This window comes from Hyla sarda, chromosome 7 (assembly GCF_029499605.1).
Source record: "Hyla sarda isolate aHylSar1 chromosome 7, aHylSar1.hap1, whole genome shotgun sequence".
Lineage (NCBI taxonomy): Eukaryota > Metazoa > Chordata > Amphibia > Anura > Hylidae > Hyla > Hyla sarda.
In genome coordinates, this window is record NC_079195.1 from 82010285 (window position 1) to 82027078 (window position 16794).

Consider the following 16794-nt stretch of genomic DNA (forward strand, 5'->3'; position numbering starts at 1 on the left):
TTAATTGAACCAATAATCTAACTATCCTGGTAACAAATAATCATTAGTTGCAGCTCTACATGGGACCAAAGTCCAGTGGTGACTTTAGTGTGCCAAACAGCACCATTCCTCATCCAATGGTTTCTATCTTTCTCATTCAGAGTGCCAGTGAATAGAACAGCAGGTAAATGAGGGTCAGGCTACCTACAAGCTAGTGAATGGAAGTTGCACAAGTATTTCGCTGCATTTTAGGACCGGTTCAACTTTAGGCCAGGCCTAGTTATCAGAGTGGCTAGGAGGGCTACACCACAATTACCCACACCCGGTGCAGATCATCAGGAGTACTAAAAGTCTTAGAAGAAACTTCCAGGAGCCAACTGGTCTAAAACCTCATTCCCACCTTTGCAGAAAATGAATAATGAAGTAAGCTAAGAGACTGGGCAGGGGAAAGTTAGAGACCCATACAATATATGCCAATTTAACTTCCTTGCACTGAATGCCTATTTTGCAGAATCTGGACCAAACTATGTCTAAACTTTAAGACTGTCATTTACCTGCTGTATTAGAAATCAAAAGAAAGAGACAGGTTTTTTTTTTTTTTCTTAAATAGTCAGCTATTATGTTCTGCTCTTTATTACACACTACACTAGTACTTCATCTTTTGCAGTCTGAATCCTGCTCCAGCCTTCAGGATTAAAGGACATCTGCAGCGTTACAAACACGTATTCCCTATCCTCAAGATAGGGGATAAGTGTTTGATCGCGGGGGGTCCGAACGCTGGGGCCCCCGGCGATCTCCTGTATGGGGCCGTGGCTCTCCCGTGCAGGAGGCGTGCCAGCCGTAGCACGACGTTGCAGCCGACACGCCTCCTCCATACATCTCTATGGGAGAGGCGGGGAGGCTGCATTCGTGCATCCCCCCTAGAACTGTATGGGGATGGGGAGGAGACAGGGCGTCACCATCGACCTCTAGGTCGACGCTACGCACCTTAGCGCTCACCATGAGCGCTTATGGCGGCGCCCCGTTGGGGAGATCGGGGGGGGGCCAAGCGGTCGGACCCCCCGTGATCAAACACTTATCCCCTATCCCCCTGCCGCTGCAGTTGTCCTTTAAGGTATACCTTCAGGGACCCTTTAAACCTTTTAGGCCCAGCTTTTCCACCTAGGCTGAAAGGAGATGCTCCAGATGTGCATGTTATTTTCATATACATCATTTCCAGGAAATTAAAGGATTGAAAGGGTTAAAATCTGATGTTTTTTTCCTCGTCAGATTTTTGGCAACATAAAATAAGGTCCCTCCTGTACACCAGTTTTCCATTGCAACTCAGTTCTGCAAATTTCTCTTAAGATGGCCTGCCAACTACAGTATCTGACAAAAGGGAATAACAGCACTCCGTGGTGTGATAAGAGGATTACTTGAATAATAAAAGCTATAAAAGCAGCTCACCTGGTGTAGTTGTGTAACCACATACACAACAATGGTGAGCGTGTAATATCAAAGTGTCCTTAGCCCTCCGGCTTCGAGTGATAGTAGAAAACAGGTAGCTGCAGAGTAGACGCCGACTCAACAAGGCGCTGGACACAGACAGCAATCTGTAGATAAAATCAAGGGTGTTTAATTCTCCCAGAATGCAATGCGTTTCACTGCATAAGCAGCTTCATCAGGATGCCTGATGAAGCTGCTTATGCAGTGAAACGCGTTGCATTCTGGGAAAATTACACACCCTTGATTTTATCTACCGATTGCTGTCTGTGTCCAGCGCCTTGTTAAGCCGGCGTCTACTCTGAAGCTACCTCTTTTCGGCTAACTACAGTGGTATCCTTACAGCATTAGACTATTTAGCCTCCGTATTACTTATCCTTGCACGCATACACATCCGTTTTGTTTCCCAGTTTAAATCCTTGTAAGCCATGGAGAAATTTACAATATTTTAATGTCTAATTATTGTGTTTTTATGTAGGCTGTGATGTACTCATGGCAGCAGCCATTCTATGAAGGCGAACATGGGGGGGAAAAAAACCTTGCATGTATAATAAATGAGCACAAGGGCTCTGCAGTGTATTCGACATAAACATTTTATTTGGAACACATTCTAGTTTCTCACGTACAGGAAATACTGAAACACACTTAAGCTTAAATTATTTTAAATCTTAAGTGATTTTCATGTACTTTTGTGCTGTATCAAATATTCCTTTAAAAGCTCTATGCTGCATAATGAAAACTGCTGGCAGCATTAGCATTTCCTCCCGATACATGCAGCGTATTGATCAAAGCCACTTGATTGAGAAAGTGTAGAAAAGTTACCCTACAAATCCTGGTATATTTCTGGCAAACGGTGGTACAGACGCTAAAGCTTTAATTGGGGGCCAAATTACTCCAAGACACTTCCTTTTTGGCTATTTATGTTAATTTTCTATTTCTTTATTATCAGACATTTAAGCTGAATACAAAATTGTGTCCTTGCCTGTTGAACTCAAATGACTGAGAAGACTAATGGCACTTTACATCCTGCTGCAAATAGGAAGGCCATAGCCATTGGAGAACTAGAATGACAGCCCTTTAACCTCCTAAGCCCTTAGCAAAGTTTGGAAGCTCCCTAGGGTATAAATGAAGTTCTGGCCAGACACGTGTATTGCCACTCTGCTCATTTGTGATAAGTGGGGGTCCAACTTCCATCTTGAGTGTTGGAGGAGGTGTGCCTGTGCCCAGCATTGCTGACTGCCTTATTAACTTCTGTATACTTCTTGCAAAATAGTTTTCAGAATGTTCTTCAGGTCAGGGGAAAATGCTTTTGTGCAGTTTTATCCCGCACCTCCCTCTCCATGTGGCACCTCTATGTATAGACATACCACATTGCAACTTGAGCAACCTTTTTCCAACACGATCACAGTCATCCTTGGACCTCCAAGAGATACCTCCTAAGGAATATCCTCTCTCTTTTGTACCTTAACAATGGTAGAGATAGGCACGTTTGTGAGTGGTTGTTGGGAAAGATTTTTCTAGCTATTCAGCCATGTCAGTCCACTCTCTTATAACTAGAACAAAGGAAATGGATATAACTCTGCTACGTCAAGGTGCTTAATGCTTCAAAGAGAATTACAGATGTGGAACAGTATGTGAACAACTTTGAGGGTCCTCACAAATCCTTTGAGGGCCTGCAGGATAGGAGACAAGTTTTAGTTTGCGAGGGGTCAGACCACTGGGGCCCCCCACGATTTTCTGTATAGAGCCCCGGCTCTATCCCAGAGCGGTGCGTCACAACCCCCCCTCCATTTAGCTGTATTGGAGAGCCTTTCGGCTTTCGCCGGCTCTCCCATAGAGCTATAGGAGGGGGCATGGTGGCCCCTGCTTCGGGCGGGGGGTCATGACGCGCTGCTCTGGGGGAGAGCTGGGGCTCCATACAGGAGATCGCAGGGGGCCTTAGCGGTCAGATCCCCGTGATCTAAAACTTATCCCCTATGACTTATCCTTTTTAATTAAAATTTACAGTTTAAACCCTGGCTGCAAACACTGCTGGGGAGACTTAATCTTATAGGGGGAGATTTATCAAAACCTGTGCAGATGAAAAGTTGACCAGTTGCCCATAGCAACCAATCAGATAACTTCTTTTATTTTTCAGTGGCCTTGTTGAAAATGAAAGAAGCGACCTGATTGGTTGCTATGGGCAACTGGTCAACTTTTCATCTGCACAGGTTTTGATAAATCTCCCCATAGTCATTTTCCCTTTGTTGCCCATAGCAACCAATCAGAGTTGAGCTTTCGTTTTTCATATTCCTCTGGTTAGAGAAAAGCTGAACTTTGGTTGCTATAGGCAACAATCAATCCTGCTGTAAGAGTGCCTAATAAATCTCCCCCTACGGTATATGTGGCCAGCAGTATAATACATGAGGGGGAGGTTTGCTATATGCACTTTACCAAAGTGTTTTAATGTGTTTTTGTAGTGTTCCCAGTTAGAATAAAAAAAATAATATAAAATTACAATGGTAGTGTAGGTTGACAGCTTTTTTTTTTTTTTTTTTTTGCCTTCTGCAAATAATTATTTTATTTGTGATATTCCTTTGTGTGTTATTTTAGTCTGGCTCACAGATGCACATATTCATAAATCTATCCATACTTTTATTTTGCTCATTTAATATCCTCATTTTAAAGTTTTTAATTTGCAGCCTTTCATAGCATTATAAGCTGCTTTTGCTTGTAATAGGCTTTTATACACTGCCAGCAGACTTAATCCCTTAATACTGGCAAAAAATATTTCCATTAACAGATAGGAATGCTTTTAAAGCTCATCTCTTGATATAGTTACTCTATCAAATATAAACCAATGTACAAGCTGCTTTTATATATAATTTCAGACCCAAGCCAGACCTCCGAAAGGGTTTGACCCCAGATTCAGATGGACTATGGTTCACTCTGTTTGACCAGCAAGTGTAATGCCCCCTAGGAGTAACAAAGGCAGAGAAGTAAGGAGCCACCCAGGGGGCAACTGGGGAGCCAGCAGTGATTGACTAGTGGGTTCAGCAAAGTTTTGCCCTTATGCCCTCTTGCCTATAGAGGCTTTGTTATAATAATGCCTTTCATTAGTTTATTGACACCCTTATATATCAGATTCTCTGTAATTCTCTTTATATTATATATAAAAATTAGGCTTTAGAGCTCACTGGGCGTTTCTCTTGACTGCTAGATTACAGGGGAGATTACAGTACAGTCTAGTGGGTGCCAATTGGTGGGTAGAGAAAGTGACCAACACCAACGAGGTGAAGGGGCAGATCTGGTGAAGGAGCCGAACTTCCAGAAGGCTCCAAAGCCAAATTTGCATATCTTTTTGAAAACTGGTGTGTCGATGTTGGAGGGGTCAGTTATTAATGAGGTATGTATGGATTCAGGACCAAAAGCCCTATGCAGTGATGCCCTTACATTATACCCTAAAAGCATGCTTAGAGGTCTACTTTAAAGGATTACTTTAAAAAAAATGTTAAATGGAAGAAAAAAAATGTTGCCCAGACATGTCAAAGGTCCCACTCCTGAGACCCGCTGGGATTTGCTATTGCTAGTAATAAGCATAGGAAGTTTGTGGCCGCAGGGCGCTTACTCCCCAGCTGTTAATCAAATCTGACCTTTAATTTGCATAAGTCTATGCAAAAAAATTCGGGGACCGGCTGGATTCGGGGGCCGGCTGGGAGATGAGGCACGCTGCCACAAATTTCCCCAACTTATAACTTGTGATTGCATTGGGACTTTTGATGTCTCGACAACATAATGTCTCATAATTTTTTATAATAGTAACCCTTTAAGATACAGGTGAATGTCTATATTGTTATTCTACAATGCAGTGAGCAATCAATAACAGTATCTTTTTCTTCCTCTACAGGGTCAGATCGCTATGCAGTATTCTGCATGTTGAGACTTGGCCATGAAGTGTTTGATACAGACATGGTTATTGTGGACAAAACTATGACAGATATTTGCTTTGAAAACACTACTGTATTGTAAGTATCCAATTTATGCAGCTGTTTTCACTGACACTGACACTAAATGACTCTGCTGTAGCTACAATAAAAGGTGTTCATACACATTAGTCAAACGTAGGTCAGCATAGACGAGTTTGACCTTTTTAGTAAATTCCATAACTGCTCTCTGCAGAAAAGAAGTTGGATTTCTCTGAATGTTAAAGGGCTACTCCACCCCTAGACATTTTATCCCCCATCCAAATGATAGGGGATAAGATGTCTGATCACGGGGGTCCCGCCGCTGGGGACCCCCGCAATATAGCACGCAGCACCCACCTGTTACTGCTCCGGAAGCGCTGGAGGGTCTGGCTCCCGACCACAGGGACAGAGGATCGTGATGTCACGACTCCGCCCCCGTGTGGCGTCACGCCCCTCCCCCTCAATGCAAGTCTATGGGAGGGTGCGTGACTGCCGTCACACCCCCTCCCATAGACTTGCATTGAGGGGGCGGGTGTGGCGTCACACGGGGGTGGAGTTGTGACGTCACGATCCTCCGTCCCCGTGGTCGGGAGCCAGACCCTCCAGCGCTTCCGGAGCAGTAACAGGTGGGTGCTGCGTGCTATATTGCGGGGGTCCCCAGCGGCAAGACCCCCGCAATCAGACATCTTATCCCCTAGTATTATGTACACCACAGAAAGAACAAGAACCTGGCACAGATTCACTTCAGAGGAACACTATTCTCACACGCAAGCTCTATTCATAAGCAGCAACCCCTATAAGACAGATGCAGGTCATTGATTGTCACATCGGTGGTGCTGCTACGTATGCAGGTATAAGCAGACACGAATATAAAACACAGCGAAGAAATATAACGGCGCGCTCACCAGGTCTTAGACGGGTATGATGAAAACTTCTTTATTCATGGAAGTAACTAGAGATGAGCGAATTTACAGTAAATTCGATTCGTCACGAACTTCTCGGCTCGGCAGTTGATAACTTTTCCTGCATAAATTAGTTCAGCCTTCAGGTGCTCCGGTGGGCTGGAAAAGGTGGATACAGTCCTAGAAAAGAGTCTCCTAGGACTGTATCCACCTTTTCCAGCCCACGGGAGCACCTGAAAGCTGAACTCATTTATGCAGGATAAGTCATCAACTGCCGAGCCGAGAAGTTCGTGACTAATCGAATTTACTGTAAATTCGTTCATCTCTAGAAGTAACAACAACATAGCGGGGAGGCAAGTGATGGAAGGTGGTGGGGGAGTACAAACAGCCGACCATGGACCGCATCGTGCCTCCTGGCTCTTTGTCAGGCCCCTTTTGCTGTCATAACGTTTGGTTAACATGTTAAATAGCTCAAAAACGTATAAGTGATCATGTGATACAAATACCCAAAAAGAAACATTAACACCTTGAGTGCCAAAACAAAATACTGATGAACTAAAACAATATAACTGAACAATTCCTGTGCATACAATGGCAAGATCAAGGTAAGTAATGACGGGATATATTACAATAAAGCACCCATTTCATTTTTATCATTCAGACCGAGTGGTCCTGATGCATTCAATCACAAAATCCACCGGGACTCCTTTAACATGAGTGCTTGATGCCTGTCCCTACCTCTGCTTGCTGTCTCCACCCTTTCTAGGGCTGCAAACTTTATGGCACTGGGATCTCTATTATGCACTGCAGCCATATGAGCAATAAAGCGTGATGCCCCTATGCCAGTCCGCAGAGATCGCAGGTGCTCTCATACGATGAAAGAATGGACGTTTCGTTTTTCCTATATAGTACAGGCCATAGTCACATAATAGAATGCACCGTGTAATCAGATTTTCATGTAATCAGTTGTTTTATGTAAACTATTTAGCTACCCAATTTAACTGTTATTAGTTTTTAGATTATAACTCTAGAAGGAACAAGACCCACATGGAAAATTTCCGACCGGTCTTATATCGGTCAGCCAATCAGTTTTATACAATTTGCTTTTGACTTTTAATTAAATCATGAATGGTCTTGTACTTCTTGTAGGTAATCATTGGCACCCCTGAACTTTTTCAAGAAAATTAAGTATTTCTCACAGAAAAGGATTGCAGTAACACATGTTTTGCTATACACATGTTTATTCCCTTTGTGTGTAAAATAAACCAAAAAAAAGGAGGAAAAAATTGGACATAATTTCACACCAAACTACAAAAATAGGCTGGACAAAATTATTGCCACCCTTTTAAAACTGTGGAAAAATAAGATTGTTTCAAACATGTGATGCTCCTTTAAACTCACCTGGGGCAAGTAACAGGTGTGGGCAATATAAAAATCACACCTGAAAGCAGATAAAAAGGAGAGAAGTTCATTTAGTCTTTGCATTGTTTGTCTGTGTGTGCCACACTAAGCATGGACAACAAAAAGAGAACTGTCTGAAGACTTCATAACCAAAATTGTGTAAAAAAATATAAACAATCTCAAGGTTACAAGTCCATCTCCAGAGATCTAGATTTGCCTTTGTCCACAGTGCACAACATTATCAAGAAGTTTGCAACCCATGGCACTGTAGCTAGTCTCCTTGGGTGTGGACGGAAGTGAAAAATTTATGAAAGGTGTCAACGCAGGATAGTCCGGATGGTGGATAAGCAGCACCAAACAAGTTCCAAAGATATTCAAGCTGTCCTGCAGGCTCAGGGAGCATCAGTGTCAGCGCAAACTATCCGTCAACATTTAAATTAAATGAAACGCTATGGCAGGAGACCCAGGAGGACCCCACTGCTGACACAGACATAAAAAAGCAAGACTAAATTTTGCCAAAATGAACTTGAGTAATCCAAAATCCTTCTGTGAAAACATCTTGTGGGCAGATGGGACCAAGATAGAGCTTTTTGGTAAAGCACATAATTCTACTGTTTACCGAAAACAGAATGAGGCGTACAAAGAAAAGAACACAGTACCTACAGTGAAATATGGTGGAGGATGAATGAGGTTTTGGGGTTGTTCTGCTGCCTCTGGCACTGGGTGCCTTGAATGTGTGCAAGGCATCATGAAATCTGAGGATTACCAACGGATTTTGGGTCGCACTGTACAGCCCAGTGTCAGAAAGCTGGGTTTGCATCCAAGATCTTGGGTCTTCCAGCAATGACCCCAAACATATGTCAAAAAGCACCCAGAAATGGATGGCAACAAAGTGCTGGAGAGTTCTGAAGTGGCCAGCAATGAGCCCAGATCTAAATCACATTGAACACCTGTGGAGAGATCTTAAAATTGCTGTTGGGAAAAAGCGCCCTTCCAACATTCCGGCTGAGAGGTGTAAGAAGCTTATTGATGGTTATAGGAAGTGACTGATTTCAGTTATTTTTTCCAAACTGTGTACAACAAAATATTAAGTTAAGGGTGCCAATAATTTTGTCCACCCCATTTTTGGAGTTTGGTGAGACATTATGTCCATTTAGCTTTTTTTCCCTCCCTTTTTGGTTTAGTTCCAATGCACAAAAAGGGAATAAAGATGTGTATAGCAAAACATGTGTTACTGCAATCATTTTCTGTGAGAAATACTTCATTTTCTTGAAAAATTTCAGGGGTGCCAACATTTACGGCCATGCCTGTAGATCTTTCATTCCTTAAATCAATTAGATATAGATCCTTTTGCAACAAAAACCAGTTTTAAAAAATAACCTGTTTGATCTTACTATTCATTGGAGTATTTTTAACGCTACTGTTTTTTTTTTTTGTTTTGTTTTATTTAATTAATTTTCTTAGATTAGATTTTTTTGGACTCTCTATTTAAGAGACTTTCTCTAGGGATTTGATCTATGCATTTCTTGGCTTTTGATAAAACCTCTGTTATTAGCTTGAGGATACCCACGAGAAGTTTTATCAAAAGCATGATCATTGCATGTTATAGTCCCCTATTGGGTGGGAGGGGGGGGGGGGGGGGTATTATTAAAAGTGAATTAACCCCTTCCCTATTAAAAGTTTAAATCACCAAACCCCCCCCCCCTTTCCCATTTTTTTAAATAAAATAATGTAATAAAAGAAAAAATCATATGTTGTACCGCCATGTGCGTAATTGTCCAAACTATTAAATTATAAGTTGAGCTAAACTGCATGGTAGATGGCGTACACGTAAAATAATACCAAAGTCCAAAATTGTGCATTTTTGGTCACTTCATATACCATCAAAAAAGTCCCATCAGAACAAAAATGGTACCGATAAAAACTACAGACCATAGCACGAAAAATTAGCGCTCCTATAGCCCGTATGCGGAAAAATAAAAAAGTTATAGGGGTCAAAAGGGGACCATTTTAAACATACAAATTTTGGTGCATGTAGTTATAATGTTCTTAAAGTAGTAAAATAATACTCAACAATACCTACATAAATTGGGTATACTTCTAACTGTATGGACCTGCAGAATAAAGATTTTGGTGTCATTTTTACAGAAAATTGCACTGTGCAGAAACGGAAGCCCCCAAAATTAAAAAAATTGCGTTTTTATTTTCAATTTCATAGCACAAATATATATATTATTTTTATTAATTTTTTTGGTTTTGCATTAGCTTTTCTTATTAAATGATTGACGTCATTACAAAGTATAATTGGTGGCACAAAAAACAAGCCATTATATGGGTCTGTAGGTGCAAAATTGAAAGCATTATGATTTTTAGAGGGGGGGGGGGGAAATGAAAATGCAAAAAAACGAAATTTTGCCTCGTCCTTAAGGTCAAAATGGGCTTGGTCCTTAAGGGGTTAACAAATGAAAGACCTATGATTATCTACAAGAAGAACAAGACCATTCATGATTTATTAAGTCCTAAAAGGAAATTAAATAAACAAACCGGAAATTTTCCATGTGGGTCTTGTTCCCTTTGTAGATATAATCTAAAACAATTGATTACATGTAAATCTGATTACCCGCTGCATTCTATTATATGTGACTGTGGCCTGTACTATATAGGAAAACGCTTCACGCTTTATTGCTCATATGGCTGCAGTGCATAATAGAGATCCCAGTGCCATGAAGTTCGCAGCCCTAGAAAGGGTGGAGACAGCAAGCAGAGGTAGGGACAGACATTAAGCACTCATGTTAATGGAGTCCCGGTGGATTTTGCGATTGAATGCAACAGGACCATTCGGTCTGAATGATAAAAAAAAAACGAAATGGGTGCTTTATTGTAATATATCCTGTCATTACCTACCTTGATCTTGCCATTGTATAGACAGGAATTGTTCAGTTATATTGTTTTTAGTTCACCTGTATTTTGTTTTGGCAAATGTTTTAATGTTTAAGGTGTTAGAGTACCTATCATCAAAAATAATCATTTTTAATATATTGTTCATTAATGTCTCCCCTACAGGTCATTACCTAAAATGTTTGTTTATATATTTTTCATTCTAAAATATGACCACTAGGGGTCTCCCTACATGTCTGCCATCCTGGCATGAGTCTGAAATCTCAGTATAGCTGGGCTAACCAGCAAGCACAGCAGAGCTTATCAGGCTCCAGCAGCAGCACGGCACTCTGTGCGCCGATCTTCCTCCTTTCTGTAAGACAGCAAAAGGGCCTGACAAAGAGCCAGGAGGCCCGATACGGTCCATGGCCCGGCTGTACTCCCCCACCATCTTCCATCACCTGCCTCCCCGCTATGTTGTTGTTACTTCCATATATAAAGAAGTTTTCATTGTACCTGTCTAAGACCTCGTGAGTGGTCTGTTAGATTTCTTCGCTGTGTTGTATATATGAAATAGTATGTAATCTGCCAACACTTATTACAGAATCCACACCCCTTTAAAGAAAGGTATCTTTTGGTTGGCCAGTAGAGCCTGACATGTTGTTGAAGAAATGAGAGTTCTTATAAGTAATGCAATGGACACATTGTGTTTTTTTTTTAAATTTTTTTAAAATTATTTGTAGAAAATGCTAATTTGCGGTGTACCTGTCCTTATGAAAACATTTTATATAACGTAGATAATAACATGGGGGAGATTTATCAAAACCTGTCCAGAGGAAAAGTTGCTGAGTTGCCCATAGCAACCAGTCATTTTTGAAAAGGCCTCTGAAAAATGAAAGAAGAGATCTGATTGGTTGCTATGGGCAACCTGGCAACTTTTCCTCTGGACAGGTTTTGCTACATCTCCCTCTATATACACACTGCTAAAAAAAAACTCCAAGTCAATCACACTTCTGTGAAATCACACTGTCCACTCAGGAAGCAACACTGATTGACAATCAATTTCACATGCTGTTCTTCAAATGGAACAGACAACAGCTGGAAATTATAGGCAATTAGCAAGACACCCCAATAAAGGAGTGGTTCTGCAGATGGGGACCACAGACCACTTCTCAGATCTTCCTGGCTGATGTTTTGGTAACTTTTGAATGCTGGCAGTGCTTTCACTGTAGTGGTAGCATGATACGGAGTCTACAACCCACACAAGTGGTTCAGGTAGTGCAGCTCATCCAAGATGGCACATCAATGCGAGCTGTGGCAAGAAGGTTTGCTGTTTCTGTCAGCGTAGTGTCCAGAGCATGGAGGCGCTACCAGGAGACAGGCCAGTACATCAGGGAGACGTGGAGGAGGCTGTAGGAGCGCAAAAACCCAGCAGCAGGACCGCTACCTCCACTTTTGTACAAGGAGGAGCAGGAGGAGCACTGCCAGAGCCCTGAAAAATTACCTCCAGCAGGCCACAAATGTACCTGTCCACTCAAACGGTCAGAAACAGACTCCATGAGCGTGGTGTGAGGGCCCGATTTCCGTAGGTGGGGGTTGTGCTTACAGCCCAACACCGTGCAGGACGTTTGGCATTTGCCAGAGAACACCAAGATTGGCAAATTCGCCACTGCCGCCCTGTGCTCTTCAGATGAAAGCAGGTTCACACCGAGCACATGTGACAGTCTGGAGACGCCGTAGAGAATGTTCTGCTGCCTGCAACATCCTCCAGCATGACCGTTTTGGTGGTGGGTCAGTAATGGTGTGGGGTGACATTTCTTTGCGGGCCGCACAGCCCTCCATGTGCTTGCCAGAGGTAGCCTGACTGCCATTAGGTACAGAGATGAGATCCTCAAACCCCTTGAGACCATATGCTGGTGCAGTTGGCCATGGGTTCCTCAGCCTGTAGTGTGGTTTTCCACTATGATTTTGAGTGTGACTCCATATCCAGACCTCCATGGGTTGATAAATTTGATTTCCATTGATATTTTGTGTGTGATTTTGTTCTCAGCACACTCAACTATGTAAAGACGAAAGTATTTCATACGATTAATTCATTCACATCTAGGATGTGTTATCTTAGTGTTTCCTAAATTTTTTTGAGCAGTGTATATTTACATTATAAATTCATGTGTATATTTATGGGTGAAATTATTATTGCCCCTGTGTCTCTGTGATGAGACCAAATACAGAAAACAGGGCTCTGTGCAGGCTCCTGGCTTTTCAATCATCCTACTGTGTGTGCCGGGAGCGTATCACAGAGCCCCGCTTGTCCTCAGGGCACAGAGCCCCGCTTGTCCTCAGGGCACAGAGCCCCGCTTGTCCTCAGGGCACAGAGCCCCGCTTGTCCTCAGGGCACAGAGCCCCGCTTGTCCTCAGGGCACAGAGCCCCGCTTGTCCTCAGGGCACAGAGCCCCGCTTGTCCTCAGGGCACAGAGCCCCGCTTGTCCTCAGGGCACAGAGCCCCGCCTGTCCTCAGGGCGCTATCCTGTACGGGGACCCGGCATTTCCGTGGCTATTGCACAGCTCTATGGGAATGGTGGAGATGCATGAACGCTGCAATTCTGCCTCTCTCATAGAGATACATTGGTCCCTCAACATACGATGGTAATCCGTTCCAAATGGACCATCAGTTGTTGAAACCATCGTATGTTGAGGGATCCGTGCAATGTAAAGTATAGGACAGGGGTCTACAACCTGCGGACCTCCAGATGTTGCAAAACTACAACACCCAGCATACCCGGACAGCCAACGGCTGTCCGGGCATGCTGGGAGTTGTAGTTTTGCAACATCTGGAGGTCTGCAGGTTGAAGACCACTGTTATTGAAGGTTATACTCACGTGTCCCCACCGCTCCGGACCGTCACCGCTGCCCTGGATGTCGCGGGTCCCCGGGGTGTCCCCGACGCTCCGGCAAGGCCTCTGCTTCCCCGGCATCCTCGCTCTCTGTCGCCGCCATCACGTCGCTACGCACGCCGCTCCTATTGGATGACGGGACGGCGTGCGAAGCGACGTGATGACGACGATGGAGAGCGCCGACGATGCAGCAGAGCCCGAAGAGGACGCGCCAGAGCCCCGAGGACAGGTAAGTGATCGTCAGCAGACCACATGGGGCACCGTAAACGGCTATCCAGTGGCAGCTGAAGCAGTCTGTGCTGCCGGATAGCCGTTTATGCGATGGCCCCGACATACAAAAGCATCGTATGTTGATGCTGCCTTCAACATGCGATGGCCTCTGAGAGGCCATCGCATGTTGAAATTATCGTAGGTCAGGGGGTCACTGTACATGGAGTGGGCATGTCTGCCTCGCCGTCATGCTGCGGCCAACACGCCTCCTGCACGGTTGAGCCGTGTCCCCCGTACAGATCGCCGGGGGGGGGGGGGGGGGGTCCTAGCATTCTGACCCACTGTGATCAAACACTTAAATCTCCTTTAAATGGCTGTGAAAAATTGAAAATACATTTGCAATGCAGATAAACACTTTTTCAATACTATCCAGTGTTTAATAGACATCTTATGCATCCATCAAACCTTTAAAGCAACTGGAAATGCTGTACTGAGAATGTGGATATTGTACCTACACATTTATGTCTGTCTTGTTTATAAAGTCTGTCTTTTATGTGTCTTCATGTTCTTATTAATTAATATGCACTTAGTGTGATCCTTACAGCACAGTCAATCTCTTGTGTTCGTGTGCTTTAATGTAAAGTACACATCTTTTTATTGTGAGTTATTAATTTACAGCACAACAGATGTTTACTTGTTTTTGCAGCACAGAGGCAAGGCCAGACTTTCAATTAAAGCTGGAAGTATATAGCTGCAGTATGGAGGAATCATCTATAGTGAACACTCCCAAGAAACTCGCGCGGAAGCTTAGAAACTCAATTGGGAAATCTACAGGGAAGAAATTTAATTCAGAACTTGAAGAATCTGAGCCAGAAGCTTTTTTGTTCTCAAATCCTCACATGCCGTGAGTTGTGCTTTCAACGTTCATTACTATTAATATACATACTGTATTTCTGTGTCTTTGTAGCTGTCTTGCAAACAATGTAAGAAAATCTCAGGGAAAAAACTTTTATAATTTCTAATTTAATGTTTTAATTAGTTTATTCCATACTAAGGATTTACTGTGACTTTTTTTTTATTTCTTTTCTGAATATTTCATAGTAAAAATTATTCAGCTTAACTAAAATGTTTCACCATTACTACTAGCACTGTTCCTGACACAAAACAGTCATGTTTTTCTAATTTACAACCCATTTAATGCACACCTGTCATATCCCACAAAAAAGTACCTAATCCTGGATCACGTACATATTATTATTTTTGTGTGTCTAGCACCTATATTCAGTCACAAATACATTCTATTTGTTGCTCACTTGGTTTTTCAACCTGTGCTTTGGGGGAGGGGGTGTATGTGTAATACTATTAATCATTTCACTACAAAATCTATGGAAAAACCAGAAAAAAAAAATTTTGTGGGGGCAAAATAAAAACAAAAACGTCATTTTGTAAATTTTGGGGGCTTCGGATTCTACGCAGTGCACTTTTCAGTACAATTGACACGTTATCTTTATTCTGCAGGTTCATACGGTTACAAGGATACCTAATTTATATAGGTTTTATTTTACTACTTAAAAACAATTCTAACTACATGCACCAAAATTAGTATGTTAAAATTTTTCCAAATCTGACCCCTATAACGTTTTTTTTATTTTTCCGTATATAGGGATGTATGAGGGCTTATTTTTTTGTGCCATGATATGAAGTTTTTATCGGGACCATTTTTATTTTGATGAAGTTTCATTCATTTTTTTTCTAGCATACAAAGTGACCAAGAATACGCATTACTGGACTTTGCGCCTTTGACCGTGCAGTTTATTTTACATTATATTTTCAATAGTTCGGACATTTACGCACGCAGCAATAGCACACATGTTTAGGTTTTATTTAATAAAAATTTTTTATTTTAAAAAGAAGGGGGTGATTTAAACTTTTATTAGGGAAAGGGTTAATGCATATTTATTTACTTTTATTTTATTTATTCTTTTATACTTTTTTTTTTTTTTTAGTCCCCATAAGGGATTATAACATGCAATCTTTAGATTGCATACACTGATCAATGCTTCTCCATAGGAGAGCATTGATCAGTGTTATTGGTGCTCCATTGCTTCAGCCTGGCAAAACTGGCTGAAAGCCTGGAGCACCCATCGGACACCTCCCCCCTTCTGACCCCTATAACTTTTTGTTATTTTTCTGCATACTGGGCGGTATGAGGCTAATTTTTTGCGCTGTGATCTGAAGTTTATATCAGTACCATTTTTGTTTTGATGGGACTTTTTGGTCGCTTTTTATAATTCTTATTTTTTTTTTTTTTTTATACTTTTATGCAATTTTGGACTTTTGAATTTATTCACGGGTACGCCATTGACCTTGTGGTTTAATTAACATTATATTTTTATAGTTCAGACGATACCACATATGTTTGTTTATTTTTTTTTTTTTTTACATTTATATATTTTTTTAAATAGGAAAAGGGGGTGATTCAAACTTTTATTAGAGAGGGTAAAAGAGTAGAAAAAAATGGAGGGCAGCGCCTCGTGTAATTCTGCGGGCTAAGTGTCCCAAATGCCCTTTAGTAGAAAATATGCTCACCTTGTGTGAACTTTGGTTTCATGCATATCATCCCTTTGCAGCAGGGTAGCAATGTGTAATCTTTGGCTGCAGGGTGCAGGGATGACCGGTCTCCTCTTGGGGGGTTAGTTGTAGGCCAGGTGTGATAAAAGTAGAAAAATTCTGCGGTGGCGCTGCCTCGGTAGATTCACATGCGGAGTCAAATTCAGGTAAAAGTATCATGCATTTTATTAATACACGGGACTAGTACAGGAAAGTGCAACATGCGTTTCAAGGGTATGTTCCCTCTTTCTCAATTGCATAGTGTACAGAAGCATCACAGTGTGGAATTATATAGATATTCCTGGCGCAAAAAATGGCAGGGGTTGAAGGTCAAAGGTGGGTCGAGGGGACCCCCAGTGCCCCCACCTTGACCCTCGACCCCTGCCGTTTTTGGCACCAGAAATAGGTGTATATAATTCCACACTGTGATGCTTCTGTACACTTTATGCAATTGAAAAAGAGGGACCATATCCACGAAACGCGTCTTGCACTTTC

At 42.2% G+C, this 16794-nt stretch overlaps 1 protein-coding gene across 3 annotated transcripts in view; it reads left to right on the plus strand.

The window, feature by feature from the left end:
• RTKN2 (rhotekin 2) overlaps nucleotides 1-16794 on the plus strand; it is a 102939-nt gene that overhangs the window by 28746 nt on the left and 57399 nt on the right. For all 3 annotated transcript variants that reach the window (XM_056529876.1, XM_056529877.1, XM_056529875.1), the window contains exons 5-6: nucleotides 5348-5465; nucleotides 14396-14593. In XM_056529876.1, the coding sequence (XP_056385851.1) occupies nucleotides 5348-5465; nucleotides 14396-14593 (316 nt within the window). The remainder of the gene's footprint in view (nucleotides 1-5347; nucleotides 5466-14395; nucleotides 14594-16794) is intronic.